Source organism: Rhinichthys klamathensis, unplaced genomic scaffold (assembly GCF_029890125.1).
Source record: "Rhinichthys klamathensis goyatoka isolate OS25496 unplaced genomic scaffold, OSU_Roscu_1.1 h1tg000021l_1, whole genome shotgun sequence".
Lineage (NCBI taxonomy): Eukaryota > Metazoa > Chordata > Actinopteri > Cypriniformes > Leuciscidae > Rhinichthys > Rhinichthys klamathensis.
This window is the reverse complement of record NW_026606572.1, coordinates 265,400-280,037: the sequence shown is the minus strand read 5'-3', so window position 1 is coordinate 280,037 and position 14,638 is coordinate 265,400. Positions and strand designations below refer to the sequence as shown.

The window sequence follows — 14,638 nt, the reverse complement described above, 5'->3', positions numbered from 1 at the left end:
AAAAGTAACTCAGATATATTGTTGTAAATTTTAAAAGTAATGCGTTACTTTACTAGTTACTTGAAAAAGTAATCTGATTACGTAACTCAAGTTACTTGTAATGAGTTACCCCCAACACTGCATACTAAACATATTCATACTATATAAAACATACTTTTTTAACGGTCGCAAAGTAAGTTTCAAACCAAATGTAGTACCTACTGTACAGTATGAGATTTCAGACACTGAAATTGTGATGTGATTGTCGAAGGAAGTAGTAGGTCATCAGAGTACTTTTTGGCTACTGTTTCATGAAAACTTCAGACATACTACTCCTTTCACATACTACTACTTGGTGAAGTATACGATTTCGAAAGCAGCCATTAGGAATGTTCGACTTGGTCCGCTTCGATTTGAACACACCCATTGACTTTTTAACCCCTCCCCTCTCAATCTGCCATTGGTTGCCCAAACAGATAGCCCTGCCCCAAGCTCACACTATTGGTTGAGATGATGTTGTGCCAGTCATGCTGTTTAAAACAAAACACTTCAATTCCATTTGGAGCCACTAGTGACACAAAATTAGATACTTGGCCTTTAAACCCTACACTATGCGCAGCAGATTTGGAGAGTATGTCAGTTTGAGTGCGCATTTTGTCAAAACATCTAGACCGTGATCTGCTGTATATATCTGACCAATGAATCCAATCCAGTGACTCATTGCGATGCTCCAACAAGAGTATGTTTCTTGACATCTTCCCTTCATTTATTACTTGGACACTCCCCGTTCCCACTATGAACTCAGTCTTTCTTTGTTGGCAGTGGGTGCACAGGTGTGGAGGGTGAAGAGATTTAGTCCATTCCCAGAGCCTTCAGCTGTCTCTCGATCTCAGCGTCTGAAATGGTGGCCGCTTTAGACTTTGCTGGGGAGGCGCCAGGGAGGATCTTTCCTGTTGACGGGGCTCTTACCATCTGCGGAAACAATAGTTTATTAGAGCAGTAAAACTTCAGATTTCACAGATCACCTGGTGCTAAAACTCTCCCAGCATAAGCCTCCGTGTAATTGTTGTTTTGGGGAATAGATGTAGCACCAATCAAATATGATCATTGTTTCTGCCAAATGTTCTACTACAACAGCCCGATCACTTTATTTGGGAAAAACAGGACAAAGAATCTGTGGAATATGCTAATATGAGAATTACGTTTTGGCCCAAGGGAATACACATCTGCTGCAATCAGATACGATGATTCTGCATCTCATGAATCTAAAGAAAGGCCTACAGTAATCACAGGCACAGCCAGAGTCCAGCCATCTGCCGGAAGCAGCCGCTGGGGCTGTCCCGAAAACAGGGTGGACAAAAAGAAAGTCAAATCTTACCTTTCCTGAGATCTCTATGCCGATCTCATCCAGCATCTGGTTCACGATGTCCTGGCATTCTTCCTCGTCGCCCGATTCATCAAAAATCTCATCCAGTGTATCGTTGACTGAGGACAGAAATTTGTACAAGTTGGTGAAAGTCGACAGAATAATCTAGACTGGTGATTCTCAACTGGTTTTCCTCTAGGATCATGGAAACAAAGACGGTTTACAAGGTATCGGGTTGAAAGAGAGCTTCTGAGGACAGAGTTTGCCAGGTTTGGGGCATCAAATCATTGATAAAGTTTTTAAGAGTTTTGTTTGAAGATACATTTTTAACTAATAAATTCAATATCCTGAGGAACTATTTATTTTCCCAATAAGTTATTGTTTATCTATACACACTTTCCTCAGTTTTTCCAGTGATTTCTGTACAATTCGCCTTAAACGGCACATAAAAATAAAATAAACTGTGGTTGGTCTCTTTACAGAGTGGTCATATCATCTCTTCCTGTCTAGATTTGCAGTGTTTGCCAACAATGTTGACTTTCATTTTTGCATTGTCTAGTTCCTCAAAACTAGTCGTGAGTCAACAGTGCCAAAATTGTTAATTGGACAATAATGAATTTCAATGATTTCATTGCCAACAATTCAAAGCACAGAACTCATTGTGTGCACAAACCATGTCCTTGTTGTAAAATGAGCCAGTTTTAACGTTGTCCTATTCATATGTTCTTTTACTTAATGCAGTTTTATAATGGTTTTTGAGGACGAGGGCATGTCACACAGCCTGTCCAAGTTGGCGCTTGTGTAATTTGGCTGCTTCTACCAAGTGAACGAAATAATTAGTCTCAAACTTGACTGGACACCTGGCATTTGATGTAAAATGAAATATGGGAAGTGCTGACAAGCCTATTTGTTTTGCTCTCCTGATGATTCTGAAAGTCAAAGTACACCGAAACTCACCATGTACAATAATCATACATAGTCCGGATATCATTTAGCATAGTTTTTGCACTGCTAAAAACCAACCAGAACAGTTCCATCATTTCAGAACCACTTGAAACTTACGCATGTCCTCCGTCATTCCCATTTTGAAGTTCTCCTTTTGGAAGTCCTGCATCGTCTGTAGCGTCTTCTTGGGGTCCAATCTTTTATTGACAGTCTGCATAGTCTAAGAGACAGAAAGAGTTCAAGCAATCCATCACGTTCCCGGAGAATAAATAGAGCATCCTTACGATGCACAAAACGGTAATAAAAATAACACAAGCTCTGACAAAAATCCAACACGGACGAATACATTTTGAATGCAGCTCAACATAAATTTCGACATCACACCATTTGGTGAGGAGGGGGAGTACAGTAAGTAGATGACACAGAACATAAAAATAGGTCGCGTGGAGAGAAGTCTGTTTTACTGTCCCTCTGGGTCTCTGGCACTGTGGCAGGGCAGACACACAGGAAGAGTCCTATCTGATTACAGAGAATTATTTACACACAGCCTCATTATCACCCATCTCATATCTATTACACCAGCTACCTCCTTATGATTGACTACAAATACCACCATATGCAGCCGGGTGAGGAAATATTAATAGCTTCCTTCCTCATACAATATAGATTGGACGGATACACACACAATGAATATTTCGTGCGAGGACAGGAGCGGCTTGCAAATGTGTGAGAAGAACAACACCCCATCAATGAGTAGTCAGAGACTGAACTTAATTGGCTGAAATTGCATTTTATGTGATGATGCGACATGCCTGTAGTGATTGGTAAAGATAAGACATGCTTTGTGAAGTGTGTGCATTAGAAGTGCAGACTGTGAAATTGTTTTCTTATTCAACGAAATAAGTGTCTCCAGAGGTAAAATAAATGAACCTACCCCCATCTCATGCTACATTTGAAATGTACCAATTAGGCTAGGTAGGTAGATGATTAAATATATTAACGATTAACTACATTACGTGAAATAAAATAGAATATTTAAATTAAAAAAACGCAAACATAATTATTTCATCTAGTTGCCCCAACTCAATGAACTAAAATAACAAAAACTGAAATATAACTAAATAAAATGATATATACATATTAGAAAATAATAATAATAATAGAAAAAAGACAACAAAATTACTAAAAGTTTAACCAAAAATAAAAAAAAATAAAAAAAAAATATATAAAAACAATATAGTAGTATCTCAATGATACTAAAATAACACTGGTATCAAGATGCTATTCTGCTCTTATAAGCGCATTTTAAAATGATCTCTTCTAATTAAAACCATCCCAATCAACCCATTTTAGAGCAAAACACTCTTATGTAAAAAAAATTATAATGTATTTAAAACAAGCTTTAGTTTACTTTTCAATCAGGAGTTGCTTAAATTATCTTATAATTAATAAAAGCAAAAAAATTTATTCACAAGGTGCTTTTTCTGGTCTACGAGTCCTTAAAAAACAAACTTAAGCTTGCTTAAGACCATATACACTGCAATGTGTATATTTATAAATATATATATGTGTGTGTGTGTGTGTGTGTGCTACTTTATTAATTTTCTCCAAAAGAAAGCTCCATAGGCTCCATACGACAACAACATGGCTCCTATTATTTTGTACAAGCATCATGGGAAAAACTCTAAATGAACGATAATGAGGACAGTGTGAATTAATACACAGAGAATGTGAGATTTGAGATCTCTATAAAAGTAGAGCAGAAACTATAAAACTGGGTCACAATGAGACCAGTGAAGTAAGGAGCTCCTCAACAACATGGTAATTAAACCCTGTTTAAGGATTCTTTTGAAGTTCTTTGCTACATAAGGGATTCTGTTTTTCCAGCACTTCCCGGGAACACATCGGGCTTCATGTGAATAACACAGAGCCGTCATCAGTGGGTGGGGGAGAACTGGGAATCTTGAAGGGGATATCGTGATGACAATAAGGTCCTCCATGGACAGCAATGGAAAAACTGAATCAGTAGTCATGCAGATCCATTGGGAGGTGTGCTTACCTTCGCTGTGGTAGACATGGCTCCAGCCATCTTCATCTGAGAGTTCATGACCTTGGTCTGCGTGGACATGGACGTGACCTTAGAGCTTACGGCGTAGGTTCGGTTCTTCTGTTTTCTAAGCTGTACGAGCTGTTTGGCTAGTATCTTGCAGGCTTCTCGGTTTCCAGTTTTGGCCATTTTTTTTATTTCCATTTCCTGGTAAGAATAAAGACATCAACGATGGGGCGTTTAATAGGAACAAAATTGGTTTTTCACTTCTAGGACAGAACAACAAGGTACCCAGACAAGGCAAGAGATGTTCATGATGTTGTGAAGCACCACACACACCATAACAACTTGTTTGGACCCAGAGGTCTGCGTTTCTTTACATTAGTAAAAGTCTGAAAACAGCTCTGTGCCCCGAGGAGCTTCAAGCAATTAGATGCAGTGTGGGAGACTGTGAGTGTGTGTTTGTGTATGCAGAGATACTGTGTGATAGTGAGGGCGACCCATCAGAATTCAAGGCCGAGACTCGCTGCACTTACAAAAACCTTCCAACAAACTTCATGTGCAGTGCTGATGATTTTACAGCTCTCTTTCTACACCATGTGTACAAAACATTTTTTCAAACAAAAATCCCTTTCTAACAAGCACCTGTTATAATCATTTGATGGAGGCCATTAAAGGTGAAATAATAATAATAATAAAAGATTAAATAATTTCAGCTTTGCCATCACAGGGATAAATTACATTTTCAAATATATTGAAACTTTTTAAAATACATTTAAAACAAGCCCATGTTATCAGTTTTTGCAGGTTGTTATTGGGGAATAACATGACGCTGGATGGCGCGACTGACCAATCAGAATCAAGTATCCCACAGGGCTGTGTAATAAAATATAATTTTGCTATTCTGTTTGGTGCCACAAGTTGAAATGATACACTTCACCTTTAAGATAGCCATTATTAAACCCATAATCTGACTCCCAGGCAATTCTTTCGAACATTCAACTCAGCAGATCCTGTTTTCTCTTGTGTGCTAATGTTAGTCTCTCAGGTAAACACATGCTGATCAGCTAAACAGGCATATTAGACAGAATAACTCTAATGAGACACACATTAGTCCAGGTGCTGCACTCTCCTCACATGATGCCTGATAAGCAAAACGCAAGCCGCCACACACACACACACACACACACACACACAAACACGCGCGCGCAGCACTGTCCTAATTTAGCACGCAATGGCATTTTGTGACAGCTTCTAAGAATATTGCCCATGTTTGCCTGTCTGTCACTTTCAAAATATGACTGGAATGGGGCATTTTTTTACTGTTACACCATGATAACAATGATATGCCATCATTATAAATATTCATGTACAGAGAGCTGAGTGAGACAGAGCTGAAGCATCTATTCGAGATGTTTTATTGTCACGTCAGCCACTAGGCAGCAATATGGATTGAAAAACTAGAATAAAAGTGACAGACTGATGTGCTAAACAAAACCCTTACCTTCAGAGAACAGATAATGCTAAGCATGACCCAGTTCAGTTATTCATCCAGCAGTTGACGGATATGATGCCAGGGTTAGGGGTGTGCGATATAGATGAAATTAGATTGTGAAATATTAAAATGCCGCCACAATCTGCCTTTACAGAGTATCGTGCTGAAGTGCACATTTTATTATTTGCATGTGCTTTAAAGCCCTGCCAGTTAAAACTTTCAAATGATTTTACAAGCACATGCATTTTTCTCAGGACACACAGCGCGCAAGTTATGAACTAAGTTGTCTTTTGCGTCTTATTGCGCTTAAACTGTTAAATACAAAGGTTTACAAAGACACACTTGGTTATGTTTTAACTAAGTGAACAAACAACTGGGAGAAAATCAGATGTGTAAATATATTAAATCTGTGCATTAGGTCTTAAAGTGACAGCAGCCTAATATACCTACTGCTGTCTGTCATTAATGTTTATCAAACACTGAAAATCACTCACTGCTCTTGACTAGAAAACTTTTGTAGCATTAATAAGAATCAATGGATATTAAATTTATACAGTGAAGACTATGCAGTATTTTATTTTTTACATTATTATAAAATTTCTTACATAAATGCTACTGTTAAGTTTATTTTGTTCAAATAAATGTTTCTTTTATTGTATTTTTCCTGTTGTTTAATAAGATTTGTTCCATATCACCCACCCCCACTTTGGCCTAAATAATCTGTCATTCTTGTTTATTTTGTAGGGCTAAACATAATTATAATAATTTTTTTAATTTATCCATATATGTCATTATTTTTTGTGTCTTCGTAATCTTCAATCAAAATACGGTAATTCCCCTCCCTCTTGCAGCGACGTCTTTTCTCTTCTCTAATGACGTGTTTACTGGCTAGAGGGCGGGACAACCTGTCACTCACATAAGATCGTCCAATAGCAAACCACAACCATCCAATCAGTTTCCGATGGACAAAATCAAGCCCCGCCCTACATGTTTTCTTGTTCGAGAAGCTGTTTCACTCATATATACATCACAATAGGAAAGAAAAGATCATCACAACTTCCATTTCATGCCAAGCATGATAAGATCATGGATGGTGATCCTGGCTGGAAAAAAATTGTGATATGATTATTTATTTTTATTACCAATTTTTATCATATACCCACCATATAAAAATTGTCTTTAAATTTCCAGTTAAGTGAGATTTTGCATTCGAGATGTTCAATGTGTTCTCAGACTTTGGGACGCCACTGTAAGTGTAAATGGGGAATTTAAGCAGCGGCTCATGACCGCCCTGCAGCTATCTTTCAATATAGGTCATTTAAAATAATGAAATAGATAACAAAGCAAAACCATGTCTAATTACAATAAAGATGAAGAAAAAAGAACCCCTTTTGGGAGGCAATTATGCACATTTCTATGTTTACATAGAAACAATTAGCGTAAATGGAGAGAGTGAGTGGAAATGTTGGATTCTTCAGAGCTTTAAAAGGGACGACATGAACACTGAAGTCATCCTCATGAGTATTGAGCGATGAACAATTCGCTTTAACTTAAAGCTATAAAGGCCACCTATTCTATTCTTTTTCTAAATGCAACTAACAGAAAGATCAAAAACTGTATTAATTAGCTTACTTTATTCTTTGAAGCAATAAAAATAAAATCAAAGAGGGACTACCTTGCACAAGCAGCGACACATGATGCTGGAAGGGACGCGGTGGACGTTGGGAGTTGAAGTTAACAGATATGAAACTGCTTTGTTCCACTTACCATTTGCCTCTCCTGTCTCTCCAGGGCAGATCTGTCTCTGGTGATTTGTCTCTGGGTGCCTCTCAGCTCTTTGGACTGCTCTTTAATGATATCTGTGACAGGGCGGGGCAGAGAAGAACATGCAATAAAACCGTCTGGAAAATCCTCATACAGTTCAATGATCTGAAACGGAGTTTTTTTCTCCTCCTTTTTTGCCTTCTCCCTCAGTCTCCCTCTTATTCACACACACACACACACACACACATGCTTCAAAACGGAAAACTTATGACAGAACTTTTATTTACACAATATGCAAAACTAATAAATAAATAAATATAAATGCCATCTACCACTGCAGAGTAATACCAATACCAATTTAACAATTACTACATTAATTATATTTATAGGCCTATATATATATATATATACACACATACATACACAGTTGTGGTCAGAATTATTGGCATCCCTGGTCAATATGATCAAAGATGGCTATAAAAATAAATCTGCATTGTTTTTCATTTTGATCTTTCATTCAAAAAATTCTCAAAAATCTAACCTTTCATTGCAGTAAAAGAATTTAAAGTTATTTTAAATCACAATATAAAATAAATGTTTTTCTCCAAAACACGTTGGCCATAACTATTGGCACCCTTTAATTAAATACTTTTTTGATAATAGTCGAGAAAAACGGACAAGATATCAGAGACCATTCCTTCATACAGAATCTCTCCAGATCCTTCAGATTCCCAGATCCATGTTGGTGCATCTCATATTCAGTTCTCCCCTCTCATTTTCTAAAGGGTTCTGGGGCCTCATTTATAACCGTTGCATTCGCACAAAACAGGCCCTGAAAGAGGCGTACGCCACTTCCGACGCATAAGTTGCGATTTATAAAAACAAACTTGACGGGAAATTTGAGCACCTGCACGCAAACTCTGACTCTGACCAACATCCCCTGATCTCATTTTCTCTTGGCTTTTTTGCTACAACTAATGTGCTTTATAAACACATAATTACAGCAACCAGAGAAAATCTAATATTAAAGAGTCAAGGGTCAAGAGCCCAACTAAAGCAAACACTGACCACCATCATGGTGACTTAAAATACAACTGTTGACTTCATTAAAACGGAAATTAAATTAAGTAAATCTGGTTAGTAATAAGTGAAGCTGGTAATGCTGTTTGAGTTGTTTAATCCTCCTCTGCTGAGATCTTCAGATATTTAATGTCCTCTTTAGGGATGCACCGATCCACATTTTTTCACTTCCGATCCGATCCCGATACCTGAATTTGGATATCGGCCGATACCGATACTTTTCCGATACCAGAGCTGTGTTTGCTTTAATATTATTATTATCATTATTGTTGATTTTATATGATGCTGAAATAAACTCCTCTCTACATGCAAGTATGATATGTACGTATGTATGCATGTATGTCAATATATATATATATATATATATATATATATATATTAAACAATATATAAACAAAAGATAGACAATTAAACAAAGATACACATTATACAGGACTACACAGTGCTTTAATTTCAGGAAGGTCTACTAACATTATTCAGGTATGGTCTAAAAATAATTATAATAAAGTAATCAAAAGTAAAATAGCACTGCAAAGTTTATCATAGATAGATTTATGCTTATTAAAGCTAAAGTTATTCATTCAAGAGCTGTGAGTGATTTTCTCTTTGCCTTTTGTTGTTTGATTCTCAGTAATGGAGCAATCGTCAGCATGTTTATTAGACTGCTCCCCCTTTAAGAACGAGTGCACCATATTTTCTCCCAACTATTTCCATAACTACGTCCATTTTAGACAAACTGTTTAAGTGAATCTCCAAGCCGGTCATTTTGACATTTTTGTGTAGGCTACATTTGATCGTTTAGACGTGCATATGAAGCCCAAAGTATAATGTGCTTGTCTCGTTGCGGTCTGTTTCGGAGCGCGCGACGCGGGAACAGCTTCTCTTGCGCAGATTTTTGTGCTTTTAATAGCTTTTTTTATTATTAAAAGCGTCCCGCAATTTAGCAACAGTAGAGACTGCATTTTACAACAATCACCGATCATGCTGATGGGCTGTCATGTTGTGCGCGCTGTGGCACCGCGTGAGAGATCTCTCTCTTTCTCTTCTGGACTGCGAATAGCAAACATGCATCACAGACAAATGGTTTAATTAATACGGCTTTGCAAACATTGCATTTTGCTGTCTTGCTCTGCTGTGGTGTTTCCAGTGTGAAGTATTTCCACCATAGGATTTCCACACAGCGAACATGTTGGCAGCTCAATGCTATCCTGCTAGCTGGCTGCAAACTGCGGAATGGATTTCCTGAGGGGGGGTCTCTAGCTGCGTCCCAATGTGCATACTATCCATCCTAAATAGTATGTGACATTAGTAATTTTCAATACTATTTAGGGCGTAGTATGCACATTGGGACGCAGCTACCGTGTCTCATTGAGCCGCACCTCCGTTCAGGATATCCATTCCACAGTTTGCAGCCAGCTAGCAGACTAGCCGGCGGGCCGCGGGAATCACTTTTGGAGTCGTTTCAGCAGACTACGTTAAAGCGCAGACATGGCTCATGGATATCGGATATCTCCGCAGGTTGGATCGGGAAAATACGTGACCGATACGTGAATTACGCTGGTATCGGTCCCGATACCGATACTGGATCGGATCGGCCCCATCCCTAGTCCTCTTTTATCTTCAGTTGATTTCATCTAAGGCTGTGGCTGAAGTCAGTTGTAGTTCTTGCGTTTCTCTTTCCTTCAGTGATTCTGCTTGTTAACAGTAGGTGTTCATAATTAATGCTAAATCACCACTTAATTTTCTCATTAATTTCAACACTGCTTCAATGGTACTTTAACTATGTAGTGTGCACACATATGAACACTGAGCAGTGGTAATTTAACATGGGTGTTTTTCTGAGTACTATTACAAAAATCGTACTGGTTTCCTTTACGTATGACTGACAAATATGAATCACATTCAGTTTATTAATACAATTATATAAATCTTATCTGTTTCATTTATATATGACTGAAAAATATTAATCACATTCAGATTATTAATTGGTTTATGTTAAAACTATGTAATCCAAATGGATGGAAATTTGATATGCAATTCAAATAGATAAATCTTTTTTTTTTTTTTATTGAGTGTAAAGACATGGTAGACGTTGTAAACAGACACAATTATGAATAAGGGACTACTGATATAAACTTCTTAAATTTTATGTACAATAAGCAGTACAATTGCAACAAAAAGAAAAGTGGACTTAGAAACCATGAAGCTCGCAGCAATGAAACGAAAAGCAACACATAGAAACGCATTATGGCAACGACATCTCAGGTAAAAGATTGACTTTCTAATTATTCGTTACAAAAATCAAAAATCCTGAACACGGAAGCCCTAATAGTCCTTTCACAATATGCGCACAATAAATATCATTGGTTATTAGCAATATTAACCAATAGCAATATTAATTAGCAATATTTCTACTCATATTTAAGCTTTGTTGTTGTTGTTGAATGGCCAGTATTTGTGGTTAAGAAAAACTAGTATGCTCTGGTTGAAGCAAAAAAAAAAAAATCAGATCAGGCACCTTAAATAATTGCTAGATAATACATACACACAAGAGCACTTAAATAGACAAGGACAAAAAGCTGAAAAATCATTTCTTGACTCTAAATTCATCAGAGATTGAATAAAAACAGCCTCTTTTGGATCTGAATATTGCAGCAAATGAAATATGCTCTAATGAGGCTGGGGGAAAAATAAAATAAAAATAATTAGTTTGAATACAAGGCCAGCAGAATCATGCCCTTCATGTGTTCATGCATTTAAGGGACAAGCTAAACATATGCACTGAACATCAGGTTCCTCCTCTAGATGCCAGAGTGTGCAGCCACAACGCCTATAGGGAAGATACGCTCTCCTACACACACACACACACTCACAGCAATCAGCTCACCATGTGCCCTCATGAAAGCCAATCATACAATAACATCCCATGAGGTTAAATGGCCAATATTAGAAGCCACAGATGGTGGTTTAGCAGGAAAATGGTTACATAATGTTTTTTTGTTGTTACAAAAAAGGCAGTAAAGAGTGGAGTCTTGTGAGCCTCCATTCCCTAGCGTTAACTATATTTAAAAAATGTGAAATTTAAATTCAGAAGCGAAAAGATATGGTATAGTAGTCAACAAGTAAATGAATTATGGGAAAAGTAAAAAAAAATAATAAAAAATAAAGTAGGATGCAGAAAAAAGGAACAATATGCAAAAAGGTCGAAAAAGTAATTAGAAAGCAATACATATAAAAAAAATATTAAGAATGAGAATATGACTAAAAAGAAAAAACATGTTAGTTAAAAGTTCCATAAACATAAAATATTAAAAATGAGAGTATAACTAAAAAGAAAAAATCAAGTTAAATTAGCTAAATATAACATTAAAAAAAAAAATCAATTTCTAATATACAAAAAATATAATTTTTTTGAATATGACTAAAAAGAAAAAAAAAAGTTAGTTAAATATTTACAATTATTTCAAAATTGTAAATGAACATAAAAATATTTAAAAAGAGAGTATAACTAAAAAGAAAAAAACAAATTAAGTTAGTTATATATTTTACATTTTAAAATTATAAATCTGGAGAGAACTAATAAATGAATAAAGTGAAATAAAACTTTATTAATATTGTGCAAAAGTAGGAAAAGTACAAGAAAAGTTACAAAGAGGTTGTGAATATAATTTTTTGACTTAATTATCATTATAATTTTGTTACTTGCCCATCCCTAACCTTGATGAGAGAGTTTGTGTACACGTAGAAGTCTACGCGAAAGATGACGTATCGAAAACGTACTATTGAGGGAGGGTTATCGTCCACAAAACTCGGCGAGCTAAAGCAGCTCTGCCATCTGACAGGATACTTTGGCACGGTGACTCTCGACTCACCTTGGCACCAAGGTCACAAGGACAGCGCTTCGGAAATGATGGGAATTCAACTTGACCATGGAAAAAGCATCACAATGTGAGTAAAGACTGTGATTGATTCTCAGTTTACCACCTACTCTTGTGCTTTACTGATAAATATCAGTCATGTTTTATATAGACTGTATATCACATGTATGAGTTTGAATAAAGTTATCCTGTAATAGCTGATTAAGGCAAAAAAAAAAAATCTCAAATTAGGATGTTGAGATGAATGCAGGATTTAAAAAAACCTGTTTAAAATGAAAAGGTCAGTACAGACAAACTCAACTTCATGACTTGTTTGAATGAAGAAAGCTTCTATTGTTATTTTTTTAGACACATGCACAGGTTCAGATGGATGTGTTTCAATGATACAGTGCTCAGTTGAGGCAACACACCAGTTAATGTAACCAGTGCCAAATTCAGATTTCAGATCTGCACTGTCCATTGAGTGCATGTCTGTTTTAGTGGGGATGCAATAAACATCAATAATGCAGATTGTCTTCATAAACAAATTGCTTGCAACAACTGTTTCAATGTAAAAGACCCTAAAGAGGACCCGTAAATAAAGGACACTGACAAGACACATCTTAATGGCTGGCTGTGTTCTTTTGTAATTTTTACAAAGAAATAAAGTAGTTTTCACTTTTAGTACAGTGGCAAAACATTACTTTTATGATTAGCCTACTTTTATGTAAATAAACGACATAACAGAGCACGGACAGAAAAACATGATACCAATTGTGTCATTAATTTAAATGAAACACTAAATAATATAGCCTTTGTCCATTCACACACAGTGGTTAACAACCAAAACATCGTTATGTAGCAAATTCTTACTTTTAATTGTGACTTCGCTACGTAAACAACATAAAAACTGGTTATATGTTGATAACAACAAGCTGATAAAAGTTTCAAAAGATGCAGCAGGGAAACAGGTGTAAATTATAAGAGGGATATGACCCTGAAAATCTATAATAAAACAGTTAACAAAGTGACTTACCGTCGACTGTCTTCTTTTTAAACAGAGATGCCATGATGACTTAACTTAGACTGTGTTTTATCTCTTTAATTCAATGTAAAACTAGTTTCTCTGCCTAACTGCCTCAACAGAGTATCGATCTACTCAAAGGTCCCGAATTCCTTGTTTGTCAGTACAACTGACTTTCCAGCACATGATCCCATTGAGCCATGCGGGGCGTGACGTCACGGGCGGCGGGTTAGAGGTGCAGTTCTTCACGCGTCCTGTAGGGGTCAGTGTCTCACTCCTCAAAATACTCAGACCTGCTGAACGCATCCGTCTTCACTTGATGGAAATGAGATTCTGTCACTTTTAGCAATAGGCAAACTCAAACTGCACATGGGTGATTGACAAGAAATTTCAAGCAGTTTCTGCTTCCTGTGTCCTGAGGTGTAACATATTCATTTAATACCACTTTTTTCTTCTTCAATTCTTCTATAATTATGTTACATACAGTTTTTATGAACTAGTAATTGAGTTTTTGTACTCTAAAAAATGAATTCGTCACACCGACCGCAAGACAATTTAAAATGGCAAAATGTGATTAAATTCTGGGTTGTTTAAATTATTTGAAATTGTGGCCACCTATAGCCTATGTAAATAAGTAAAGAATCATTATGGTGTTTTTTTAAATAAATAAAAAATAAACAAAAGATCAACATGTCAGCTAGCTGCTTGACTATATACTTGACAATATATCCCCCAATTCATTCCAATACATGTATAGGTTAACAAAGCACTAAAATTGTTGTCATTGCAATATAAACAAACCAGTAATACTTTACAATAATGTTTCATTAGTTAACATGAAAAATAATGAGCAGTACTACAGCATTCATTAATCTTAGTTAGCCTAATGCTAATCTCAACATTTACCAATACATTATTAAAATCAAAAGTTGTATTTGTTAACAATAGTTAATGCACTGTAAACTAACATGAACAATGAACAACTGTACTTTTATTAACTATAGCATTAACAAAGATGAATAATATACTGTAATGTATTGTTCAGTGTTAGTTCATGTTCATTAATACATTAAGCTAAACA

General features: G+C 36.3%; 1 protein-coding gene across 1 annotated transcript; it reads right to left on the bottom strand.

Annotated features, from left to right (window-relative positions):
* Window positions 1-330: 330 nt before the first annotated feature.
* On the bottom strand, window positions 331-13,745 carry chmp2ba (charged multivesicular body protein 2Ba). The gene is made up of 6 exons (XM_056240699.1): window positions 13,570-13,745; window positions 7,600-7,691; window positions 4,350-4,544; window positions 2,408-2,510; window positions 1,358-1,464; window positions 331-951 (listed from the first exon to the last, which is right to left on the bottom strand). Exons 1-6 carry the CDS (start codon window positions 13,601-13,603, stop codon window positions 832-834), a joined length of 651 nt encoding a protein of 216 aa, XP_056096674.1. The 5' UTR covers window positions 13,604-13,745; the 3' UTR covers window positions 331-831.
* Between the last annotated feature and the right edge of the window lie 893 nt (window positions 13,746-14,638).

Excerpts from the sequence above, each read along its gene's own strand:
- chmp2ba (XM_056240699.1), bottom strand. The coding sequence starts at position 13,603 with ATGGCATCTCTGTTTAAAAAGAAGACAGTCGACG. Across the intron at positions 4,545-7,599 it reads AGAGACAGGAGAGGCAAATG|GAAATGGAAATAAAAAAAAT; the intron begins GTAAGTGGAACA and ends TATTCTTACCAG. Across the intron at positions 1,465-2,407 it reads GGGAATGACGGAGGACATGC|TCAACGATACACTGGATGAG; the intron begins GTAAGTTTCAAG and ends TTCTGTCCTCAG.